Source organism: Myxine glutinosa, chromosome 14 (genome assembly GCF_964187855.1).
Source record: "Myxine glutinosa chromosome 14, kmMyxGlut1.1, whole genome shotgun sequence".
Taxonomy (NCBI): Eukaryota; Metazoa; Chordata; class Myxini; order Myxiniformes; family Myxinidae; genus Myxine; species Myxine glutinosa.
In genome coordinates, this window is record NC_136274.1 from 33,100,825 (window position 1) to 33,115,197 (window position 14,373).

The 14,373-nt window shown below is 47.3% G+C and overlaps 2 protein-coding genes across 8 annotated transcripts in view; one reads left to right on the forward strand and one right to left on the reverse strand.

The window, feature by feature from the left end:
- LOC137439602 (GRB2-associated-binding protein 1) overlaps positions 1-4,086 on the forward strand; it is a 106,245-nt gene extending 102,159 nt beyond the window's left edge. For 4 of the 7 annotated variants that reach the window (XM_068135513.2, XM_068135515.2, XM_068135514.2 and 1 more), the window contains 2 exons: positions 1,057-1,186; positions 2,979-4,086. In XM_068135513.2, the coding sequence (XP_067991614.2) occupies positions 1,057-1,186; positions 2,979-3,137 (289 nt within the window). In that variant the 3' untranslated portion in view covers positions 3,138-4,086. The remainder of the gene's footprint in view (positions 1-1,056; positions 1,187-2,978) is intronic. The other 3 variants (XR_010986956.2, XR_013621342.1, XR_013621343.1) reach the window with 1 other exon arrangement.
- A 19-nt stretch (positions 4,087-4,105) lies between these two features.
- SPCS3 (signal peptidase complex subunit 3) lies at positions 4,106-11,238 on the reverse strand. The gene is made up of 5 exons (XM_068135521.2): positions 10,983-11,238; positions 10,191-10,266; positions 7,064-7,138; positions 6,807-6,922; positions 4,106-5,644 (listed from the first exon to the last, which is right to left on the reverse strand). The coding sequence occupies exons 1-5, from the start codon at positions 11,123-11,125 to the stop codon at positions 5,512-5,514; spliced, it is 543 nt and encodes a 180-aa protein (XP_067991622.1). The 5' UTR covers positions 11,126-11,238; the 3' UTR covers positions 4,106-5,511.
- Between the last annotated feature and the right edge of the window lie 3,135 nt (positions 11,239-14,373).

The window sequence follows — 14,373 nt, forward strand, 5'->3', positions numbered from 1 at the left end:
GGATCCGCCGACCCTGAGCAGTTAGGGTGCTGGCGTGGGATCCGACGATCCTGAGCAGTTGGGGTGCTGGCGTGGGATCCGCCGATCCTGAGCAGTTAGGGTGCTGGCTTAGCAGTTAGGGTGCTGGCGTAGGATCCGACGATCCTGAGCAGTTAGGGTGCTGGTGTGGGATCCAACGATCCTAAGCAGTTAGGGTGCTGGCGTGGGATCCGACGATCCTGAGCAGTTAGGGTGCTGGCGTGGGATCCAACGATCCTGAGCAGTTAGGGTGCTGGCTTAGCAGTTAGGGTGCTAGCGTGGGATCCGACGATCCTGAGCAGTTAGGGTGCTGGCTTAGCAGTTACGGTGCTGGCGTGGGATCCGACGATCCTGAGCAGTTAGGGTGCTGCTTGGGATCCGCCGATCCTGAGCAGTTAGGGTGCTGCTTGGGATCCGACGATCCTGAGCAGTTAAGGTGCCGGCTTGGGATCCTCGGATCCGGAGTTCGAATCCCGGTCAATCGTTTAATTAACGCCAGGGGGGTTGACTCAGCCTGTCACCCTTCGGCAAATTGAGCATCAGCTTGCTGGGATGAATGTGCCGGTGTGTGCCCTGGTTTAGAATAGGTACACTGTATCCCTGCATGTCATAAGAGGTGACTAAAGGGTTGGCGTCAGGAAGGGCATCTGGCCATAAAAACATTGCCTCAAGAAGGGAACCATGATTGTCATGGGGCCTGCAAGTCTAACCCCCACTCTGGCAGGGAAATTGGCCTGAAAAAGGGAATTTTTTTTCTCTTAACCATCTTGAGGACCAAGAGTATATAGCATGAGCACCTGTGATAACTCAAGACATTGAGGACAACAGTTTTTATTGCGTTTGTAAAATTTTAGCTTTTTTTTTTTTTTAACCAAAAAATTGCGAGTTAATAGCGTGCCTCGCTGTTTTTCATATTCCGTGCACAATCCTTGACCTTCTATTGTAAAGAAAATGCTCATTTGCCATTAAAAAAAACCCCCCAAAATACCTTTTTCTTGAACAGTTATCCATTCACTTTTTTCTTGCCTTGCCTTGTAGTGTGGTTTCTCCACCTTCTGCTTCAGCAACGGAAACCTTGAGGTCCAGTACAGGCCATGCCCTTAATGTGCAACTGGAATACCTACATCTGGATCTTCCTGGATTCGCTCCTGTACAGAGCCAGCCACAGGTTTGTTCACCTTCTTACTCTTTATTGTTTCCAATTCATTCATCATACAATTTGAGAAGTGTGTTTTTGTTTGACTTCTATGCACTCCTGAACCATTGGATGTGTGTGTCTTCGAAGGTGTTTTTTCTGGGGTGTCAAGGGGGAGGGAGGGGGGGGGGTGAGGGAATAAAATAAATAAATAATGAATAGCCCCTGGGGAGTTCGGGTGGGGGAGAACCCCAATTCTATGTAAATATGTATGTCATAGCGCCGCTCCTGTTGGGAAAGTGTATTACATATTGTAATGAAACTAATTATGGGGGAATCAACCCATCCATAATTCTGGGTGAAATAAACCTGTCAAATGATAGGGGGGAAGTGGGACAAAATCAACTCGTACATGGGGATGGGGTGGGAGGAAATCAATCCTTCCATTCAGATCTGGCTTCTTCGCTTGTTTATTTGAATCTGTTCATTGGAAAGCGTAAATGGAAATTATGTTGTGCTGGGGGCAGAGGGGGGGCGGATGAGGGGGGGTTAGGGGGGAGGCGTAGGGGGTGGGGACCAATCCATTTTATCCCATGCAATCAGAAAGGTACATCTTATTGTTTCACTATTTTGTTTAAAGGTTACTGGTGTTAATTTTATGGTGATCTGAGGCTCAGCGAAGTGTTTTTGCATTCTATCATATGTTGGACGAAGACTTTGGCAGACAGTGTACTTTTTACAAATTACAAGGACATCATTTGACATTGGAGATGTACATAATATGTGAGATTTGAATGAGGGATCCCATCATCGAGCCAGTGGTTCTGCTGACAATACGAAGTAACTTGACCCAGTTTGGTTATCACATGCTGTTACTGTTAAGGCAAGGTAAATGAACAGAAGAGGTAACTAGCAGGGACCCGTGGAACATCCATACAATGTAAAATGTGACATAGTCACCAAATTCCCCACATCCCAAACCCCAAGTCCTAAACCTCCACTCCAAGCCTTCAAAACTCCTCTTCCACCCCACCCCACAAACACAACTCAACCTCCACCCTCCCCAAAAGCCTAAACCTCCCACTTCCAATTTTGCTCTTCCTCCCCCCCAACCCCCCTCCCGCTCATAAAAGCAACTCGCAATCCCACGAGATATGCAGAAACCCTATGGAATTTTAATTCTCAAGTCATCATGAGCAGCCGAGTTGTGCCAACAAAAGACCCAAAACCAATTATCTTCTTCCTGATGCATATATTGCATACATTGTTAAAAGAAAATAATGACTGTTTTCTTTCACAGTCGCAATATTCCCAGAAGTCATCAGACAATGTCGTTTATAATGACATGGGTTTTATGGTCTGAGTCGAATCATTTAAGAGAAAATAGTCCAGAAATAATAGCAAGGACCTGCGTGACCTCCACGGTAAAATATCTGCTCGAGTGAATGCTACAAAATTATTTGGGCAGTGTATAGACAACAGACTGCTCGCTGCCTTGATTCCTGTAGTGTCCACAGAATGTAGTTTTTGCTTGTTTAAAATGTCTGGTTGTGTGGCCTGTGAAGTGAGGAATTTTGGTTCTGGCCCATGATCAAAAATAGTTTACGACCCTATCCTAAAGGCTCCTTCGTTAGCTGCTGTTATGTCTGGGTGCTTGGCGTATATAGAGCCTATCAGCTCTGAAAACACCATAAAACTTAAAAAACAGAAGAACCACAGGGTAGTTGTATTGCAACTATTCAAGACCAATGAGATGCAAAGGGCAATCAATGCCCATCTTACCACCACACACTTTCCATCCTCCCAAATTCTCTCACCTGCCCAGGGTGGATCCGTGGTACCTGTCCCAGCGGTGCAGCAGCAAGAACGAGTCGATTATGTGCTGGTGGACTCGCATAAAACCCTGGCACTACAGAACACCAAGGACGCCTGGCAGGACAGCCGGCAGGCACCGGATCCTGACCCTGGACGTACATACAAGTGACCTCCTCGTACTCCTCTTCACTGTTCAGAGTTAGCAATGCCAGCTCTCTCGACCCTCATTTGAACTTCGTCTTCTTGGAACTTGAAAGGATTTCACTTGGCGGAGTGTCCAAGGTTTAAAAAGAGAAAAGTATTTAGTGACAAAGGCAAACCCGATTTGGCTCTGCTAGTCATTTGCACCTTTTACTTTGATAAACATGAAGCATCGTAGTAGCAGCTAGAATTAAATAATGCAGCACAGGAGGGCTGCATGGTAAGTATTTACGAAGCAAGACTCAGGAAGTCGAGAAACAGGTTTGCAATGGAATACCAATGTGTTCAATGCACAGACAGGACTATGGGATCAAGATTTCAACTATGACTTGGTGATTCAAACACCGGCTGCCAGCGCAAATCTGGGAGTCTCACCTACAGGGTGGATCGCCTAAGTGAACCTAAACCACTTTTTATAAAATAATTTGTTGTTCTACTTGGACCCTTATGGTGGACTATGGCATGTATGTGAGGAGAGAGATCCTCTTGTGCATCATCACTTTGATTGTAGCAAATCTCAAACAATTTGTCCCCGATGCCAATTGCTGCAAGCGGCCCAAGTGTAAATATGCTTGTTGTCATGGTTCAGGTGAGAGCCGAGAACGCAGAGGACGGCGTGGGCCTGGCGTTGGGAAGATAAAGGTGTGGATCCTAATCGTACCATAATTTCTTTTGACCAAGACAGAGAAACAGTTTGCTGCCCCGTTAATGAATATTGAGGTATATGATGTATATAAGGTTTTGATCATTTTTTCTATGTTTTACTCTTAGATCTTCCTGAAACTTGAGCTTCCAGTATTTCTTGGATGTTTGTGCCAGCCTTGAGGTGGATGTAGGTGAGAACAGCCTCACCTGCAGCCAAGTAAGATATACAGAAAATACACATTCCTAATGAAAAATAAAAATTCTTATTTTCATTTCATTCAAAAACACTGGTTTGGGCCCAACCTCACACCTTTTATTTTGGATACAGTGTCGAGGCTCATGGAGGAGCGAGTAGCCAGAACAGATCAGGATGTAACAGAAAAAAAAGAACAGTATAAAGAGGGTCTGGTGGGACGGGGGGGGGGGGGCACATACCAACAGCATGGTTGAGGGATGAAGTGGAGTGGGGCTTGAAAAAAAGGGACGATGGGAAAGAATGACGGCAAGGGGAGGAGGGGCAAACAAGTCGGACGCAGCTGCATGCTCTCAATGACAGAAGTGGAGCAAAGGAAACCTGAAAAGGTGGGCGTGGAGAGGATTACTGGGGGAAGGGAACAACATGTTTGTGGATAACTTGGTGGTAAACAGGTGTTTTGAAGCCCCAGAGGGAAGAATGAGATTTAAGAGAAAGTGGAAGTTGGTTCTACAGACAGGAACAAAGGAACGAATGAGTGGAGTGATTCTGGATTTTTGAAAGCTTCACTGGAAGGAGGTTGAAGACAGGCCACAGAACACGGAAAGAGCAGAGGCTGCAAGACTAGAAGGTAGGCAGCAGAATATACAGCGCCCACCAAACCTGTCCGTGATAATAAAATGATCGGCCCAGAGACTCAGCTTCATCGTGGGAGATTCCAATGATGTTAAAGGCCTTTGTTTCCAGGTCATCAAGTTGAGCAAGGAGTGAGGCAGGAACTTTGTGGGATTAAAGGAGAATAAAAATGCCAACATTTTAGCAGCTGAGGTTTATTGTGTCCATTTTAAGTTTGAGGGAAGCAGGTTGTCACAACAACTTTCAATCTGAAAGGTAATGACCGTGCCGAAGGAAGGAAAAAGATCCACGTTCGTGTGAATGAAGGTTGAGAATAAATAGTTTGGACTTGCATATAAAGAGGAAAGAACGGAGAGGTGAGGTCGTCATTGTGAGCGGCGAGCAGTGAACAGGTTCTACCGGAGGATTATAAAACCAAGATTCGCGCTCTGTGGTCAATGTTCATTAATTATAAAAAGGTCACATCATGGGGTTTGAATGTGAAAAGCAGAATCACTTCATTTACAAATATGCAATGAAGTAACATCTTGTGAAAAATATTTTCATGAACAACTAACAGCACAAGCTCAGGGACAAAATAGGGGGGGGGGGGGGGGGCTGTATTTGTTTTGTTTGCCATTGTCCATAATTACATCAAAGCAATACATTTGTAGGATCATATGAATAATTTCCACCTCCAAGTTCCTCGTACTGCTGCCACTGCATGGCTGGGACGTGATGCCTCATTGTGCATCTACAACCAAACACCCTCCCTCTCCCCCCACAAAAAGTAATCATCTTCTGCTATGTTACCCCAACCTTCGAACTCTCAATGCAAATGCTCCACACACAGTTATGGAAACCACAAACCCCCAAATCGAATCGGCCCTCAGAAGCTTCTCCCGGCTTCGTATTTCTCAGGGAAGCGGACGTGCCCAGTGCCTTGTCCTGCCAGTAAAGGCAGCATTCCCGCATTGGGGACCACGTTCCAAGCAAGCCAAAGGCTCACGTTCCGGTTACCCCTGCAGCAACAAAGGATTCAGAATTCTGTATTCAAGAAAGATCTATCCAATAAGAAAATAAAATGGTTTGGTGGAACACAAGGTGAAAGGGAGTAGGGAGGTGAGAGGCAGGGGAGGTAGAACTGCCATCCTTATACATACACATGTGGATATGGGGTAAGGGCTGACACGACGACCTAGAGGTACGCACACTCGCCTCGAAGCTGTCTGCCTGAGCTTGAATCCCGACCAAGCAATAAACTGTCATCCCGGTGTTTCACAGGCTTGGAGATTCTTCAATGTGTGTGCTGTCCCTCGGATGGGCATTAAATAGGCTTAGCCCCCCCCCCCCAGCTCCTTTCTGGCCTAGCCCCCCCCAGCCCTGTCAGTGCTCTGTCTCCCAAATATTCCTTCAGGTCACATAAGATCTACCAGCAACCCTCATCTGGTGAAATTGCCAAAATCAAGACTCTCCTCACCTTCACTCCTTCATTCCTCTCTTCTCCCGCCTCTGGAACAAACTTCCCCACTCCCTTCAATCTCACTCATCCCTCCAGGTATTTAAAACAGCTGTTCACCACCATCTCTTATCTTCCCCCATCCAAAACCTTCATCTTTTATACCCCCGTTAATTCACCCCAGATCCACTTTTCTGAAATACCGACTTCTTTCCTGGAAGTCCTAGCGGTGTCCTTGTGGTTTTTACCTCTCCCACCCCCACCCCCCTTCCCACACCTCCTCCCCCCCAAGCCCTCTACCTCCCACAGATCTCCCGATGTCCCTGCTCTCAAATGTTGTACTTGTGTGCTTCCCCCTCTCTCCCCCGCTCCCTTTATTATGCCTTATGTGTCCGTTTGTTTGTTTTGTCATTAATGTCAGCTCTTACATGAGCCTCGATCTTGTATACAACAACAAAAAAAAGAAGGCCGGGAAAACCTTTTTAAAAATTAGTCCCCTACCAGTTTCAATCAAATTTGCCCCCCTTCACGCTCTCGGGGAGGTGGCATATCGAGATTCGGACAAGATTGCGGCTCGTGATCGGAGAGGTAAATAAAGCAAGAGTTGAAAAGGCCCTTCATCTTTCCGTGACTACTCTGTCAAAGCACAAGGAAGGAATTGACTAGTTCCTCAGTTTTAAGAAGATCCCAGTGAGAGACAGTAAATAGAAAAGCAACACAATCACCTGAGTCCGTTTCCATCGTCGAAGAAGAAGTACTTTGGCCGTAGGCCTTTGAGGTTAATCGTTGTATTTTCTCCTCGCAGGACAATCTTGTCCCAAAGGACCACCTGGTTAATGGCCTGCAAGTAGCACGGAGTGGGACGATCAGACAAAAACTGTCCTTGGAAAGCAAGGGCAGTTGTGACAGAAGTGGCAGGTGTGGGCAAAGTGAATAGCGCAGTAAACACGACGAATGCGTGGTTTATCCAGATATTACCTACATTGTTTTCAGTGGTGTACTCCGCCGTGAGGTACAAGAACAGCTGCTTCACGTTCCAGTTGAAAAGCGAGTGCAAATCTGCTGCTGCTGTAAAGAAGAACCTCAATAATGCGATTGAGAAAACAAGCACCTGGCTGCAGAGAGGAACCCCCAGAATTGAACAATACACCTATCCGTCATACAAGAAGAGCCTCAATCAGTGCATTTGGTGCAAATCGATGCCAATAACTTCCAACGTGTGAGATGTGAAGCACAACCAATATTTGTAGAAATGTGTGTGAGAAAGAACCCCGAACGTCATATCCAGTGTGTGAAACATGGAAACATTGTGGGGTGGGGGGGGGGGGGGGGTCAAGGTGGACGACTGGACGTGAACTACACTAAACAAACGGACAGGTTCAGTCACTCAAACACTTGTGTCTCACCATCACCCATGATCTTATTTGGGCAAAACACATTTCAAAATTTCAAAAATGGCCCCCAAAGCTAGTCGCCAACTGGGCATCCTGCATCGCACAAAGTCCTTCCTTGGCATACATGAGCTTTTATCTACCTACAAGGCCCTCATTCGCAGCTTGATGAAGTACTGCTCTCCCTTCTGGGCTGGCTCTCCTGCCTCACATCGTGCTCAGCTTGACGTGATGGAAATCTATGGGTCTACCACTTTCACATTGCAGACAGGTCGGTGGTCTCTCTGTCTTCTACCACATACGATACTTTCTAGTCTTGCACTCTCTGCTCTTTCCGTGCACCCCCCCTGCGCCCCCCCCCCCCTCCAACCCCTCCACTACACCCACAAACTTATACAGGACGCATGCGGTCCACCAACTGCCCCTGCCTGGTAAAACTCACAAAATCCAGGCTCACTGCTCACCTCCCCTCATACACCATCTTAAATCATCCCGCTTCCCCAAATCCAAGACTGATATTTTCTTCCCACATTAACCCTCCCCACCACCCGCCTTTTTCTCAACATCCAGTCTTTCTTTCTTGATAATTTACTTCTGTATCCATATTGTGCACACTGTGCATCCTCTCCTACCCCTCATTCTTCCCAACACCGATTATTTGTCCACGTTTCCTTCTATGTCCTTCAACCATGCTGTTGGTGTGCTTCAACCCTGCCCTCTCTTTTTGCTGTTCCGTCCTGGTCCGTTCTATGTTCTAGCTCCTCCTGAGTCTCGACTGTATCAAAAAGAGAAACTTGAGTGATTACGACTTCACAACAAACTGCTCCATAAAGCATGCGATTCATGGGAACAAAAGTACATGTAAAACCAAACTACATGTAATGATGATGATGCATTTGCAGGATAGTCTAGTGCAGGCCTCAAAATAGGTATGTTTTTTGGAGGGCTCTTTTGAAGTCTCTTCCAATAATATATATATATATATATATATATATATATATATATATATATATATATATATATATATATATATATACACATACATATATGTATGTATGTATATATTTAAGAAACAGGAAGTAAATTCCTGCGTGGGGCTAGTGTGAAAAAATTCTGACAACCCGGGACTCTAACCCAGGAACTCATCACTTACGTGGTGACAGCCCACTGAGCTATTGAGTCTCTGGGATATCCTCAGAGATTTCTCACACTAACACTGCGAGCTTTATATATATATATATAAATATATATTCCACAGTTTCCTGTTGCGGGCAATGTATGATGTGCTTCCGTCACCAGTAAACTTGAGATTGTGGGGGTTGTTGCAGGAGGAGAGATGTTCTTTGTATGGAGGTGTGGGAACGGTGCAGCATGCACCGAGTGCATGCTCAGTAGCATTGGCAGCAGGAAGATACAAGTGGCGGCATGATCAGGTGCTGGCAGTGGTAGTGCAGATGGTGCAACAAGAGGTGCTGAGGTCAAGAGAGAGAAGAGTGGAGAAGGAGACCGATGGGGGAGAGGTGTTGTTTGTCAAAGAGGGCCAAGCGGTAAGAGGAGGAGGTGGAAAGCAAGAGGGCTGTCAGATGCCTGTGATTGTCAGGTGGTGGCAGACCTAAAGCCACAATTGGTATTCCCAGAGGAGATCTGTGTGACAAGGTTGCGGCCTGACATTATCATCTGGTCAGGTGCAACAATACCGGTCATCTTCAGGGAATTGTCTGTACATTGGGAAGAGAACATGGAGGAGGTGCAGAAGAGAAAGAGGAAAGTACAGCTAGCTGGAAGCAGAGTGTTGGGAGAAGGGTTGGCGAGTTTCTTGTGAGCCATTTGAGGTGGGGTGTAGAGGGTATATTGGCAATTCCAATATTGGTGTAATGCTTGGCTTGGAGTGTGTGTGACAGAAAGAAGGAGGATGTGTGACAGAGTGGCCCAGGTTGCCTTGAAAGGCTCACTTTGGATATGGAGGCACGTCGGACGGTGTAAGTTAAGGTTGTGGGTGGTGGTTCATTTCAGCCTAAAGGGGTAGTGACTGAGCGTGGAAGAGAAATGAAGATGTGTGAATGGTTTTGTTTTTGTAGTGTGTGTTCTCACTGGCTGGGGGTGGGGATATGTATGCATCCAGGTGTAGCTGCTGCATGTGGAGGCGTATGTGCCCCTGCTGGACCACCGTAGCTGACCGTATCGAGGTTGAAGGGCCGAAACGGGATGATGCTGAGGACCCGGTCAGTGAGGCATACTTGTGACCAGGTGTGTTTTGAAAGTATATATATATATAAATAATCATCTCCCACCTCCTGCCAAATTGGTTGCAGGGAAGATTAATTTTAAGCTTAAGAGAGATGAAGGAGGGGGAGCAGGTTTCAACGTTTAGCACACAACGGCAAACTCTTGTACTTGTAGTCGGGGTATGCTCGACGATTGATGGTTCAGTAACGGGCATACCACACACACTACACGGTACACTACACATACCACCACACACACCATACCAGCACACATACCACCACACACACCATACCAGCACACATACCACCACACACACCATACCAGCACACATACCACACACACTGTACGGTACACTACACATACCACCACACACCACATACCACCACACACACCACCACACATACCACACACACTGTACGGTAGTACATCCCACGGCTGTGCCGCGCCGTTGCGTGCAAAGCAATGGTGATAAATTACACGTGACCAAAGGATATCTGCTTGAACATCAAACGTGAGAAAGCCCAGATCACTCTTTCCCTTTGGCCCCGTAAAATCCTCCATGTTCTTCCTGCCAAACATTCACAAAAGTTAGTGCCAATGCAGTCGGTCAACGACTGCCAATGAATGGAGATGGAACATCATCTGGTTATGTCGTTCTGTTAACTCGTGTACGTTCTGTCATTACGTGACGTTTGTTATATGAGATTTGTCTAAACATCCAATCCTGAAGCTCTGCCAGAGAAAGTTTGGTTGTCGCCTTTACCCGATCCATCCGGCACATACGATACAAGGCCTGCTTCTTCCTCTTCTTTTCTCTTGTTTTTGCCACATTCTGTCAACCAAGTCTAGCTCTGAAAAACGGTTTTGTTTTTTTAACCTGGAGACAGATGAATTTTTTTTTTTACTTCATCAAGTACACAACAAATCACTTGGATCGAGCACCACGGCGTTGAAAACGCGCACTTAAGCAAGTGAACCGGGGGGCGAGCACAACAAGCGTGTCCACTCACGAACGGTGCCGTGACCCGGGCGCGCTCAAGGAGTAACGACCAGAGCTTCAGCATCAGCAATCCCTCTGTGGTCCGATACATTTGTCATCACGAAAACCTCACAAACGCAGGAATGACAACCGTCTCTAGATAAAACGACTGCCAGTCGATGAAAATGGGAATACCGTCATATCGAGATAAGGTCCATGGTGGGACCTGTAACTCGAAAACAACATTCGCGGCGCTCGGGCCCTGCCAAGCAAATGAAAGAAGGAATACTGCGTCGGTAACTCACACGGACACTCGTCCAACGGCGATGTGCACCGGCGCTCCGTACTCCTTGAAGGCCGTGCTGAGGAAACAGCCGAATGTGAGACACGCCATCACGGTCAGAGTGAACGCGAACAGCGAATTGAGCCGAGAAAGGAGGGAATTCATGTTGCTCGGGCTAGTCTCGATATTTCGCGCTCACGAAAGCCGCAACAAAAGTAGCAGCAACGCCACAGGTTTAAAAAAAAAACCACCACAAATTTCAAAGTCTAAAGAGGAAGAATCCCGGATGTATGAAACCATCAACTTCCGGAAAGCGAACGTCAACTAAAAAATTTTTTGTTTCTTTAACTGTATTTCTCACGATGTATAAATGACTATACCGAGCATATCTTAATTTTTGTTTCGGAAATAGGGTACGTGTTTGTTGTTGGTATTGTTGTTGATATGCTGCACGTTCCTCGAGAACAGGAAGGCAGAACCACGCAAAGCGAAAGAGAAAATAATAGCTCACTAAAAGTAAAAGACTAATGAATGAAAGTGTGATTAATTCCAATCAGCTATATAATTATAATATTGCATGGAAAAAGATGCGGAGCAAGGTTTCGCAACAAAGACTATGGCAGCCATCTTACGCCATCAAGGAGCCATCTTATGCCGACCCTGAAGCCAAGAAAGAAGCCATCTTACGCCCTCAAGAAGCCATCTTACGACATTACGAAGCCATCTTACGCCATCAACAAGCCATAATACGCCATCAATGAGCCATCTTATGCCATCAAGAAAGAAGTCATCTTACACCCTCAAGAAGCCATCTGACGCCATTACGAAGCCATCTTACGTCATTACGAAGCCGTCTTACGCCATTACGAAGCCATCTTACGCCATTACGAAGCCATCTTACGCCATTACGAAGCCATCTTACGTCATTACGAAGCCATCTTACGCCATTACGAAGCCATCTTACGCCATTACGAAGCCATCTTACGCCATTACAAAGCCATCTTACGCCATCAAGGAGCCATCTTATGCCATCAAGAAAGAAGCCATCTTACGCCCTCAAGAAGCCATCTGACGCCATTACGAAGCCATCTTACGTCATTACGAAGCCATCTTACGCCATTACGAAGCCATCTTACGCCATTACGAAGCCATCTTACGCCATTACGAAGCCATCTTACGCCCTCAAGAAGCCATCTTACGACATTACGAAGCCATCTTACGCCATCAACAAGCCATATTACGCCATCAATGAGCCATCTTATGCCATCAAGAAAGAAGCCATCTTACACCCTCAAGAAGCCATCTGACGCCATTACGAAGCCATCTTACATCATTACGAAGCCGTCTTATGCCATTACGAAGCCATCTTACGCCATTACGAAGCCATCTTACGCCATTACGAAGCCATCTTACGCCATCAAGGAGCCATCTTATGCCATCAAGAAAGAAGCCATCTTACGCCCTCAAGAAGCCATCTGACACCATTACGAAGCCATCTTACGCCATTACGACGCCATCTTACGCCATTACGAAGCCATCTTACGCCATTACGAAGCCATCTTACACCATTACGAAGCCATCTTACGCCATTACGAAGCCATCCTACGCCATTACGAAGCCATCTTACGCCATTACGAAGCCATCTTACGCCATTATGAAGCCATCTTACGCCATCAACAAGCCATTTTACGCCATTACGAAGCCATCTTACGCCATTACGAAGCCATATTATGCCATTACGAAGCCATATTACGCCATTACGAAGCCATCTTATGCCATTATGAAGCCATCTTATGCCATCAACAAGCCATTTTACGCCATTACGAAGCCATCTTACGCCATTACGAAGCCATATTATGCCATTACTAAGCCATATTACGCCATTACGAAGCCATCTTACGCCATTACGAAGCCATCTTATGCCATTACAAAGACATTTTACGCCATTACAAGGCCATCTTACGCCATTACGAAGCCATATTACGCCATTACGAAGCCATATTACGCCATTACGAAGCCATCTTACACCATCAAGAAGACATCCTACGCCATCGTCAAGTTATATTTTGCTGATTATCAGCTCTTGCAGACTTTGAACACTTTAGGGCTTGAATATATATATATATATATATATTTTTTTTTTTTACCAACGCCACCGAAGGTAGTCAAAGGTTGTGTTTTCACCCCTGTCTGTTTGTTTGTTTCTCTGCCTATGAAAAAGATATCTCAAAACGTTATGGACAACTCAGGGCCATGAAAGTGCTCCCTCATTATCGGTAGATATTACGCCGATTCTCATCTGTGAATATTAGTCAGGTTCACTATGTTTTTTCGTTCAACATTTTTGGAGATTAGCAAAACTATACATATTTGGAATATTCAGAGCATGAGGAATCCAAAAATTAATGTTGGCATTTGCGTAGACACCTTTGCGAAAATGACACTCAGGACAGTGATGAAGATCTGTAAAAGCATATTCCTGACCGGTATAGACCTAGTAGATCCTGTGTATAGGACTTATAGTTCAATCTGATACTAACAAGGCTGCTTTCTTGCTTTATAAACCCATTGAAGCGCTGCTTGTAAGCAAGGAGGAAGCGGACAACGTGGTAAGTTGTAAGAGTCTTTATTCAAAAGCTCCACTGTAACACTGGAGCGTGCCGGGCTGCGCGCCCGGTGTATATCCCGCGGCCACGCCTACCCCTCGGGCGTAGCCGCCGCCCACTTGGTGCGCGGATTGATGCCCTCGCGCCAGTGAGCTTTCGTGTCCGCCACACGCGCCCCCCCAGAATTCCCGCGCACCTGGAGGGCCAGTTTGCGGGGCAAACGGATGACCCGGCCAAAGCGCCCTCTGGCGACTGGCGGCGTCCGGGGTGCAGGGATGCCAGCTGGGATACCTCCGGCTGCACCCGGGATGGGTGCAGGCTCGAGGGGCGGCGTGCCGGCGGGGCCGGGCGGTGCCGGGGGTCCGCCCGCCAGGGGGCGGCCCCGACGCGGGGGCCGAGCCACCGGCGGTGGGTGGTCCACGTCGAGGTGGGCCGGCTTGAGGCGGTCTATGGAGACACGGTCAGGAGTGCCGCCGATGTCCAAGGTGAAATGTTTCACCCCGGTCTCCAGCACGCGGAAAGGCCCGTCGTACGGGGGCCGCAGTGGTGTCCGGTGGGCGTCGTGCCGGACGAAGATGTACTCCGCGGTGCGAAGCTCCGGGGCGACGTGAGTAGGTGGGTGCCCGTGGTGCGCCGTGGGCACCGGGGCGAACCTCTGGGCGGTCTCCTGCAGCGCGCAACGCTCCTGCGCCGCGGACCCTGGTGCCGTGGAGTCGGGGAGGAACTCGGCCGGCACCCGCAGCGGTTGCCCGAAGACCAACTCCGCTGCGGATGTGCGCAGGTCGTCCTTGGGCGCCGTCCGGAGGC

Coding starts and splice junctions, on each gene's coding strand:
- SPCS3 (XM_068135521.2), bottom strand. CDS start 11,125: ATGAATTCCCTCCTTTCTCGGCTCAATTCGCTGTTCGCGTTCACTCTG. Junction 10,267..10,982: donor GCCGTTGGACGAGTGTCCGT/GTGAGTTACCGA, acceptor AATGTTTGGCAG/GAAGAACATGGAGGATTTTA. Junction 7,139..10,190: donor CGTTTGATGTTCAAGCAGAT/ATCCTTTGGTCA, acceptor GCAGCAGCAGAT/TTGCACTCGCTTTTCAACTG.